This window comes from Ostrea edulis, chromosome 8, assembly GCF_947568905.1.
Source record: "Ostrea edulis chromosome 8, xbOstEdul1.1, whole genome shotgun sequence".
Classification (NCBI taxonomy): Eukaryota; Metazoa; Mollusca; class Bivalvia; order Ostreida; family Ostreidae; genus Ostrea; species Ostrea edulis.
Window position 1 is genome coordinate 54,384,749 of NC_079171.1, and position 11,468 is coordinate 54,396,216.

The 11,468-nt window shown below is 34.7% G+C and overlaps 2 protein-coding genes across 2 annotated transcripts in view; both read right to left on the reverse strand.

The window, feature by feature from the left end:
• Positions 1-2,815: 2,815 nt before the first annotated feature.
• LOC130049198 (uncharacterized) lies at positions 2,816-8,966 on the reverse strand. The gene is made up of 4 exons (XM_056146482.1): positions 8,093-8,966; positions 7,689-7,787; positions 5,950-6,048; positions 2,816-5,316 (listed from the first exon to the last, which is right to left on the reverse strand). The coding sequence occupies exons 1-4, from the start codon at positions 8,100-8,102 to the stop codon at positions 5,201-5,203; spliced, it is 324 nt and encodes a 107-aa protein (XP_056002457.1). The 5' UTR covers positions 8,103-8,966; the 3' UTR covers positions 2,816-5,200.
• A 2,100-nt stretch (positions 8,967-11,066) lies between these two features.
• The window catches only part of LOC130049749 (N-lysine methyltransferase KMT5A-A-like), an 11,982-nt gene continuing 11,580 nt past the window's right edge, over positions 11,067-11,468 (reverse strand). The window contains exon 5 of the mRNA XM_056147714.1: positions 11,067-11,468. This exon is cut by the window's right edge and continues 325 nt beyond it. The gene's annotated coding sequence lies outside the window, so the exon portion shown is untranslated.

Below are 11,468 nucleotides of genomic sequence, written 5' to 3' on the forward strand. Positions count from 1 at the left end.
GGGCTCACGGCGGGTGTGACATGTCGACAGGGGATGCTTACTCCTCCTCTGCACCTGATCCCACCTCTGGTGTGTCCAGTGGTCCGTGTTTGCTAAACTCTTTATATTTTGTATTTAGGAGTTTTGAGATTGATAACTGTTCGTTTATCTTCATTTTTCATAGAGAATAAAATACTTGTACATGTAAGTACACGAGACAACAATTCGGTAAAACAGTATATTAAAAAATCTGCAAAACAACAATTTAACAACAACAAAAAAAGATGAAAATAATGAGATTTACAACTTCATTCTCGACAAATAACCGAACAAACATGACAAAGTAAACAAAAGTTTCTCAGGAACTTGAATCCCTCAGCTGATCAATATAACAATTGAGGGACTTTTACGTCATGATTATGAAGAATTCCAAAGATTTTTAAAATGAAGTAAAAATGTTGTTTAATCATATATATATATATATATATATATATATATATATATATATATATCTGATTTCTACATTAGGTAGACCATCCTATAAAATCTGGCTTAAGGGGACAATATACATTTCTCTAATCCTTGCACATTTCAAGAAACAAATAGCATTTCTTTTAGTAAAAGAGTACCAAATTTGCCCTTGTGCCAATGAATTCCACATAACGGTGAGCATAAAAAATATACAAAAAAATCGGTCTCCCTAATAATGTGTAATCCTTACGTATTCTTTAGGGAGACCAGTATATATAATTTGCAATATATGGCTTAAGTGGACCTTATATATAATTTGCAATATATGGCTTAAGTGGACCTTCATTTGTAATCTTTCTGCATAGTTTAGGGAGACCAATATATATTTTTGTGATTTAAGTTGACCATTGTTTCCTTGCAGTTTTTACCATTTCAGTTTAACACAGAGACAGAACGAATGGTTATGTGCTTAATTTTCACAGTTGCGTCATATATAATGTAAACTAGATCTTGTTTTTAGTAAAAACAAATGTCTCCCTTGTTCCCCAAATTAATATTATACAGATTCAGAATATTTCTACTGTAACATTTACAAAAATGTTTGGATTATCATATATCCTGATGATAGGCACATCTCCAAGTGGTAATGAGGCAACATACAAAGATTCAAGGTTAAGTGATGAGCCATGTAGGAGAAGTTTTGCAATCTCCACCCCTCTTACAACAATTATATAATGTCCAAAAATAACTGGATCCTCATATCCTGACAATATGCACATCTTCATATGGTAATGAATCATTGTAAAATTTAATTTCAAGGCTATGTAATAAGCCTTCTAAGAGAAGTATTGATAAGCAATTCTACGTCCTTGATCCCACGAAATCCAGTGAAACTTTTAATGGACTTCAGATCCTGATGAAATGCACATTTTCAAGTGAAAATGAAGCATTGTATAAAGTTTCAGGGTGATGCAACTAGCAATATAGGAGGAAAGGCATTCACAAGCTATTTTATATCCTCCACCACTCTTAGATCCACTATAACGTTTTAAAAAATTAATGGATCTTCATTCCCTTCTAATATGCACATTTTCAATTAGCAATGAAACATTGTACAAAGTTTCAAGGTTATGCGTTAAGTGATTTATGAGGAGAAGCATTCATAAGCTACCACCCCTTTTAGATCCAATATAATTTGTACAAAAATAATTCCATCCTCATATACTGATGATATGGGCATTACAAAGGTAATGAAGCATTGTACAATATTTCAAGGCTATGCAATAATTGATGTACGAGAAGTGTTTACAAGCTATTTTATACCTTCTACTCCTCTTGGATCCACTATAAGTGTACAAAAATATATGGATCCTCATATACTGACACCATGCAAATCTTCAAAAGGTAATGAAGCATCTTACAAGGTTTCCAAGGCTATGTGATAAGTGATGTATGAGGAGAAGAGTTCGCAAGAGATTTTTTACCTTTCACCCCTCTTAGATCCACTATATCTTAGACAAAAATAATTGAATCATCAAATCCTGATGGTAGTTACATCTTCAAATGGTAATGAAGCATTGTACAAAGTTTCAAGGCTATATGATAAGCCTACACAATCTATTTCATACCTCCCACCTCTTCGATCTACTACAACTTGCACAAAAATAATTGGATCCTCATATCCTGACGATATGCACATCTTCAAATGGTAATGAAAAATTGTACAAGGTTTCAAATCTATCAGATAAGCAATATTGGAGGAGGAGTGTTCACAAGCTATTTTACACCTTCCACCCCGCTTAGATCCATTTTAACTTTTAGGAAAATAATTGGATCCTCACGTCTAGATAATATGCATATCTTTAAATGGCAATGAAGCATTTTGCAAAGTTTCAAGTCTATCCTATAAATAAGCCATATAGAAGGAGAAGTGTTTACACGATTTTATGACAGACAGGTGGACAGAAAGTACAAAAACAATGTCTTCCCCTTGAAAATTGAATATAGGAGTGCCTGGCCTTGTGATATATACAATGTATATTGGCCTCTCATCAAGGCAGCTTCAGTAAGATTCTTGGTCTTAGTGCACACAAGTTTTCTCTTTCATGAATCTTTCAGACTTCATTTGCAGTCCTATTTCACTTCAAAAATATTTCTGTTGAATATTTGACCTTACCTAGTATTTCTAATTCATGTACAATAATTCTGAAAACCAATCATAAAATGATGACTCCTGTTGAAAAACAAGACAAACCACAGGAGAAGTTGTTGAGCAAAACTAAATTTAAATCTAGATTTTTCCTTTAACAGAACCTAGTTTCCTCAGGTTAATCTACATAAGTTGACAGAAAACAAATCATACAGCAACATTTTAACATTTATTGAAACAATCTCCCAGTATTTAAGACATTATTGCAATTTAAAAAGTAACTATGATTTCTCAAAGATGTACATAAAGCATTTTAAGAATTCATGACAACATGATTATATTATTTAAAGTGAAATTTAAATGAGTATCCCCACCTGTAGGTAGGTTACAGCATGTTCATGAAAGGTCCAAGAGGACCTGATGCTCTACTGACATATGCAGAAATAATTAAATTCTTAAAATTTACTTAGGCATAGCATTAACTTTGTTCCTTGGGACTTGTCCACATAAGAATTGGGACAAACTACATCAGGGGATCATTGAGGGCAAGTTTCATCAAAATCCAGCTGGTATCTTAGGAGAAAATGCAATAACATACTCTTTTGAATGTGACCTCTTACTGGGCCCCTAAGGATGTATTTTTTTAAGGACCAACTACAACACTAGGGGATCATTCTTGGTCAGTTTCAACAAAATCCAACCAATAACATAGGAGGATGCCATCATTACTTTTTGGGTGTGGTCCCTGATTGGGCTTGTAGGGGTAGGACACCCATGATAATTCATTAGCACCAACTAAAGCACTAGACGATTATTCTGAGTAAGTTTCATCAAATTCCAACTAATAACCTGGGATATGTGATTACCCTTACTTGGCCCCTACAGTCAGACACCTATGAAAATTCATAAGGATCAACTAGACCACCAGATGATCAATCTGGGAAAGTTTCTCTAAAATCCAACCAAAAACTTGAGAAAAGATTCAATGACAGACTTATTAAGGGGTTGCCTCTTACTTTGTCAGACTGGGTCAAGAGCCCCATGAAAATTCATAAGGACAAACTACACCACTAGGGGATTATTCTGCGAAAGTTTTATCAAAATCCAGCCAATGACATAGAAGGAGATGCAATAATAATCTTTTTTGGGGATGGCCATTAACTGGGTCAATTCCTATGAAATTCATAAGAACAAATAATCTTCTAGGGGATCAATTTGCATAAGTTTCATCAAAATCGAACCAAATGCCTAGGAGTAGGAAATGGGACAACAAACTTGAGGTGCCTAATGGGATCCCTAGAGGTCTGACCCCGATAAAAATTCATTAGGACCAACTACACCATTAGAGGATTATGCTGTATGTTTTATCAACATCCATCCATTGCCTTAGGAGAACTTTTGGGGTGGCCCTTAAATAGGCCCATAGGGAACGGACCCCCATGAAAATTTATAAGGTCTAATTAGACCAATAAGGGAAAATTCTGGGTATGTTTCATCAAAACACAACCAAAAACCTAGGAGAAGTTGTGATACCAAACTTTTTAGGGCTTGGCCCCTAAGTGGGAACTGGAGTTCTGACCCCCATAAAAATTTATAAAACCAACTAGACCACTTGGGGATTATTCTGAGTAAGTTTTATCAATATCCAACCAATAATGTAGGAAGAGATGCAATAACAATTTTTTAGGGTTCACCCTTACTAAGCCCTTAGGGGTAGGACCACCATGAGAGCTTATTTGAACCAATCACACTAGTCAGGTATCATTCATAGTAAGTTTCCTCAAAATGCAACTTATAACCTAGGAGGAGAGGCAAATAACAAACTTTTTGGGATGTGGCAGTTAACTGGGCCCCTGAGGGTCAGACCCCTATGAAAATTTAAGACCAACTAAACTACTAGGGAATCATTCTAGGTAAGTATGATCAAAATCCATTCATTACCTCAGGAGATGCTATTACAAGTTTTAAGGGTGTGGCCCCTTATTCGACCCCTAGGGGTCAGAACCCAATAAAATTGGATTTGTACCATCTAGACCACTACCAGCTCATTTTATGAGTTTTATCAAAATCTGTTCCATGCAAAGAACCTTAAGTTTACAGATGGATAGACGACAGGGTATCACATAAGCTCAGTAGAGCTATAAACTGTAAAATATAAGTATTCATTCAGGCCAGTGACCTTGACCTTTTGACCTCAAAGACATAGACCATGTCTCAATTCAAGCTTTAACCCTTATGCTCAAAGAATAAAAAGGAAAGTGACATTCAGAAATCTTGGAAACTAGGGGATCATTCTTGTTCAGTTTTATCAAATTCCAATCAATGACCTAGGAGGAAATGTGATGACTTTTTAAGTCATGGCTGCTTAGAGGGGTTGAACTCCATAAAATTCATTAGAACCAACTAAATCACTAGGAAATCATTCCGGTAAAGTCTCATGCAAATCTTCTCGTTAACTTAGAAGGAAATGTGATGACAAGAAATGACAACAGATGGACAGACAATAGGGTAATGTATCAGCTTCAACTGTAGATCTAAAATCTGTTTATTGCTTTTACTTTGTTCCTGACATTTTTGTCATGGATGTTGCTGTTTTTGTTCTCACAGTCTGTCATTAAATAGCTTTGTTCTGACTTTGGTGTATTGTTCATGTGCAGTTAAACCTCTGATGCTCTGTAAGTTAGTTGTTGCGAGAAATTGAAGAATGGCCTCTTTGCCTACAAAAGAAACCAAAGATGTCCTATAAACATTTAATTCCAAATTATTTTTAATGAAAACAAGGAATCTGTGAGCCAATGCTCACTAGTGATACCCTCGCTCTAAACATCCAAGTTCTCAGCAAACAGGAAGTTGTCCAATGGATCTGAAAATGCATCCCTAAATACATCATACCTATATAAATCTTCATGCAAAATATCAGTAGCCTGTGATGTATAGTTGCTGAGAAATATGTTACGAAAAATGTTGTATCTGACCACTGCATACGAAAAATTCTAAGTTTTCGGCAAACAGGAAGTAGATGTCCGATGGATCTGAAATTGCATCTCACAATACATCTCATCCATATAAAGCTATGTACAAAATTCTAAGATGTTAAGTTGTATAATTTTTGAGATATAGCAAACAGAAAGGTGTTACAGATGGAATGATGGACAGACGGATGGAATGACACACAAGGGTAAAACAGTATACCCCCTATCCTTGTGGGGGTATAATTAGCCCTTAATCACAACCTTGGTAAACTAAGGGAGATCATAATAAAATTCATTACGATCTTATCTCACAACCTTCATGTAATCATTTCCATTCTATATATATTTACATTACATGTATTCATTACAAATGCTTACTTTGCAGTGGTCTCTCATTTGTGGAGCAGATGGCAGTCTGATATACAAAGTCCCTAAAATGATTTCTTACAATAATGCTATCTTCTCTTGACCATTTCACTACAACAAAAAGTATGATTTTATATTAACTGTAAATGCATTATAATTTGAACACCAAAACGAAATAATGTGTCTTCCAAAATATGAAAGTTATGTCTTTTTAAATGTTGCCATCTAGCTTGTCTAACATTACAAATCTGTTTTATGGCTGTTGGTGGTTGTGTTGATTTTACTGGTGTAAACCAGCAAGAAGCAATAACAGTACAACACAGTGAGATGGATGGGGCAAAGCTGTATTTTCTTGAGAAGCTTTACTGAAAATAGTTACTTTGGTTTCATTAATATTCCCGGTCATGGAATTCCATGGTTTTCAGTAGGTGCTTCGGTTCAAGCAAAGATGCTTAGATTCTAGGATATTTGAATTCATGGATGAATGTTTTATATTTAACATATATAGGTAATTATAACATTTCGTTGAACATTTGAATTCATGTATGAAGTCAACAACAAAATCCACGAAAATTGATGATCGACAAAAAATGATGAAACTACAGTAAGTCTTTCTGAGAAGACAATTTGTTTGTTTCCCTACTGCTCATCTCCTCAAGAATTCCTTGTACTGACCCATAATACAATTATCATTCACTTTAACAATGATTATTAAAATCTAACAATTCAAGGACAGTAACTTTGAAAAGACAAATACCATCAACTTTAAAACAATTTTGACCTTCATCTTTGCTCAATATACTTTTGCACTAAATGTAAATCCAACATATCACATTCTGATATTTCATCTGAAGTTAAAAGTGGTGGAATTAAAATTTTCAAGGGCAGTATTTCTAGCATAATGTCATCAAAGTCAAACTTGTCCTCTGTATTTGCTTTGTTTTTATGAGATTATTGATTGTTTATCTCCACACTCAACAATTTTTCAGCTACATGTATATAATGGCATCCATGTTTTTATTGGTATTCTCACATAATGTCATCCATGTTAAATATATCCATGTTCTAATTTAAATGAAGGTGTGATGCCTTGTTTACACATTTAATAAAGTGCACCGCCACGGCACATGATACGCCCGTCACATATTGTTAACAGTATAGATTGTACCCATTAAAACATTCTTTTTTTATATCACCTTAATTAAATGTCACAGTGACCTTAAAGTGGGATGCGACACACCTTCTACCTAAGATGCATTAGTTGACCAATTTTGGTGATTCTAGGTCTAGGTCTAATAGTTTTCAAGTTATGAGCCGGACAAGTTTTTGCCATATATGGCCATATCTTCTTAATGAAAAGTCACAGTGACCTGGTTTTAATGTGCGACACACCTTCTACCCAAGATGTATCTACAGACAAAGTTTGATGATTCTAGGCCTTGTAGTATTTAAGTTACGGGTCGGACACGAAAAAGCTAACAGACGGACGGACATGAACGCCATACCAAATACGTCCCGTCTTAAGACGGGCGTATAAAAATGTTAACTGCAGTTGTACTCAAGCCAGAGACCTTGCCCTTTGAGAAGCAGTAACAAAAGTAATACAGTTCTGGATGAATGGACAGTTAAAAGATGACAGAACATGGAATGACACCTCAATGGCTTCGGTTTATAAGCAAAAGTTGATTAAATTGCATAATCCAATTGTTTAAGAACAGTAGAGCAAATATAATATGAAACTTAATTCTTGCCTGAGCATTTTCTAGATGTCCTAGGAACATTCTTTTGAACTGATTCCACCTGTTCATCATCACCGTTAGTATCTTCTTCATTAACATAACAAGTTTCCTCTAAAATTGAATGGAATTCATCAGTAGTCTACTTATTCATTAGGAAATTAAGAAGTCAGTAAATTGTAAAAGGCAATATTTCCCGAAATGTAACTTAGAATGTTATGTAGATCAATACCCAAAATGAGGTAAAAAGAAATGATCAAGAGAGAAAAACAGATGACTCAAATATCTGAGAATACAGTTTTTACAATCCTTGTGTTCAAGTTTCAAAGTTTCATCACATTAAAACAGAGCTTATTAAACATCTTCATGTTAAAGCACTGATTAAATTATTCGAAAGAACAATGAAAGCATAACTATACCTGGAAGCATTGCAGAACATTGAATACCATTTAGGGACTCCTGAACAGAACCTGAAATATATTTAAATATGCATTACAGACTACAGGTATAGACGTTAAGGTTAGGGTTGGTTTCAAGAAATACTAAAATTGGCCAAAATGGCATGGTTGATTTAATACATTATTCACTGACATAAAATGAAATATTTTAGGCCATGCCTTTAGATATCATGCTGGGAAAATTACAAAGATATGAACATGTAGCACACTTCTAAAGTGCCACATGCAGATTTTCTTCGTGTCCATTACAACTGTACATGGTCTGAAGAATATCAAATAAAAGCTGTGAGAGGAGTTAATAATATTGTGCAGGTACCATTTATACAAAACATACTGAGAAAAATACAAAGTTCAACTACATGTAAACTTTTCCAAAAAATGTCTGAACACTTCCTAAAAATCACATACATATCTTCAATGTGTTCATTACAACTGTACAAGCAAGGTCTGAACAATGTAAAGTAAACGCTATGAGAGGAGTCAATTTTACAAAGTAGGTACTGTCTATTTCAAAACAAGTTGTGAAAGTGACAAAGTTCAACTAAATGTAAATTTTGGAAAAATGTCAGAGTGCTTCCAAAAAGTCAAAAATACATCTTTAATGTCTCCATACAATTGTACAAAGTTTGAAGGATGTCAAGTTAGAGGTGTGAGATGATTTGATTACACAAAGTACATTGCATGCACAAGTGGTCCGCTCAGCCAGCTGATCACCTGGCATTCACCATACTTCAAAGCTGAATGCAGGTTCTGCAACCCGGCCAAACATTCAACATCATAAGGAGATTAAATTAGTTGTAAAATACACTCAAAATCTATTTGATCATCATTTTTGTATCATGCTACCAAAGCAGAACTTCTTCCTAGCAAAAATTTGAGCGAAGCATGAATGAATTTATGCTAAATCCTAAAATTGCTCCTGCAAAAGCTGTGCGTCCTCCAATTACCACTTTACTGTGAAAGAAATGAAGTGTAATTGTTAGGAAGTATCACTAAGTCTCAAATACAACCTTCAGATTTAAAAGCCAGTGTCCTACCAAAAAAAAAAGTTTGAACCCACTAGCTAGTATTAATAGGTGCCCCGATATACTTAAACCTAAGTACCACAACGGCCAAATCTACCAAAATTAATTCAATTTGCAACATCTGCACTAGTTGTTGATGCATTTATGGTTACCTCACATATTCTTAAATTCTATACTGTTAATTTTTTTTGCTTCTCATGCAAAAAAATGTTAAAATCCAAGTTTGGAAGTGCAAGGATGATCATGTTGCTTTTTGTGCCCTCAAGTGAAGATAGCATAGTCATGTGGGATGCTTTATTTTATGGAAAAATGCCATATTCACATCTGCAAGAGACATCTTTTACTGTCTTAACTACATTGATGACACCTTTTTTCATTCCCTGATTTTGTTTGTTTGTTTTTTTTGCCACACTCAACAATTTTCCATCATACAATGGTGTCCAGTTTTTATTGGTGGAGGATAGAACCAGTAACAATATACTTGAATCTCATGGTCGCTTATATGCCCCGTGCATAATATCAAATCATTCTCTCCAGTGCTTTATGACAAGATGATTTTTTAAGAATGGTACCTTTTTAACTTAACTTTTAATTTACATTGACCTCCCCAAAGGTCAAATTGATACTTTGACCCCAAAAGGCATATCTACTCTATCTGAGTAAACATCCTACCAAAGTTCAATGATCCATCTATTATAGTTTAGGAAATATTTTCCTAAAACAATTTTGCTATTTTAAGTTATAGTAACCTCCCCAAATGTCAACCTGACATTTGACCCTGAAATGCACATCTACCCTATGTAAGTGAACATCCTAGTAAGATTCAGTGGTCTTACTCCAAAATCAAAGGATGTATGGCCTGGAAACAATAGTCTAATGCACACACACACAAACACTAATACACTCCCATCTGACTTTGTGTTGACAATACCCTTAGGCCAAAATTGGCAGAGGGGTAAAGAATTAAGAAATCTAACTACAAAGATAGTATTAGATATGTCCAAGTGACACCATTGCCCCACTTCAGCAGAAAAATTGGAAATTTACAATTTGTAACTACCTATAATACAGCTATATATAAACAAGAGGCCAATGGCCCACAATGCTCACCTAAACATAAAAGTTGCTAGAAAGCTGTATGCAATATACCAAGTCATTCTGCTAAGTACTTCCACTAAAGACAATTTATATCTTTTCCAGTATAAGACTTTGTTAAACTTTCATCCACTTGCAGGCCCTTAACATGCTTAAGTTAATGGATTGATTTCCCTTGAATAATTTGACTCCTCTTGTTGCTGGGAAGTTCATGCAAAATATCTAATCATTCTGCTTAGTACATGTACTTTCACAGAAGAACATTTTTATATCTTTTACTGTATAGGGGCCTCCATGTCAAAGTGGTTATGGGATCACATTTTTAATCATGAGGCCTCTCATGTCCAGTCTTATTAGTACTTTCGCAGAATATTTTTTTTATATATCTTTACCTATATAAGCATATGTTTAACTTTGAACCTACCCCCATGGGTAAAATTTGAAACCACTACCCCATCCCCACCCATCCCCTTATGGGCAGTCTACAAGTTGACAAACCAATATCACTTTAACAATTTTTGTTGCTAGGAAGCTTCATGCAAAATATCAAGTGGTTCTGCCATGTACTTTCACAATTTTTTAAATCTTATTTCCTATATAAGCCTACGTCAAACTTTGAACCCCCTATATGGGCCCCAAAGTTTGCAGATCGTTTTCTCTTGAATGAACTTGAATCTCATGGTCCTTTAGATGCCCCATGCATAAAATCTTATCATTCTTTCCAGTGCCTTCTGAAAAGAAGATTTTTTCAGAAATGGTACATGTTCACCCTTTTTGGCCCTTAAGTACAGAACCCTAGGTGCCAAGGGCACCATTTGAACAAATTTGAATCCCCACCGCGCAATAATGCTTCCTGCCATGTTTGGTTGAAATTTGCCTAGCAATTTCAGAGAAGAAGTCTAACACTTAAAAAATTTACGAAGGACAGACAACGGAAAAATTGTGATCAGAAAAGCTCACATAAAACTGCTGTTCCACGTGAGATAAAATGGTCCATAATACTGAATTTTCTATGAAATGACATGAATGTAAAACAAAGCAATCAATTCATGGCTTAGGTGAAGTCAAGTAATGAGTAATAATATATATCATTTCCTTCCATGGGATGAGAAAAGCCATAAACTTCAAGTATAGGTTGAGAGGTGAAAAACTCAAAATACAATGTAAACTGAAACTATTCATCTTCATGGTTATCAAATTTCAAATTTGTATTAATG

Excerpts from the sequence above, each read along its gene's own strand:
- LOC130049198 (XM_056146482.1), bottom strand. Across the intron at positions 6,049-7,688 it reads GACATCTAGAAAATGCTCAG|TGAAATGGTCAAGAGAAGAT; the intron begins GCAAGAATTAAG and ends TTTTTGTTGTAG. Across the intron at positions 5,317-5,949 it reads AAATGAGAGACCACTGCAAA|GCAAAGAGGCCATTCTTCAA; the intron begins GTAAGCATTTGT and ends TTTCTTTTGTAG.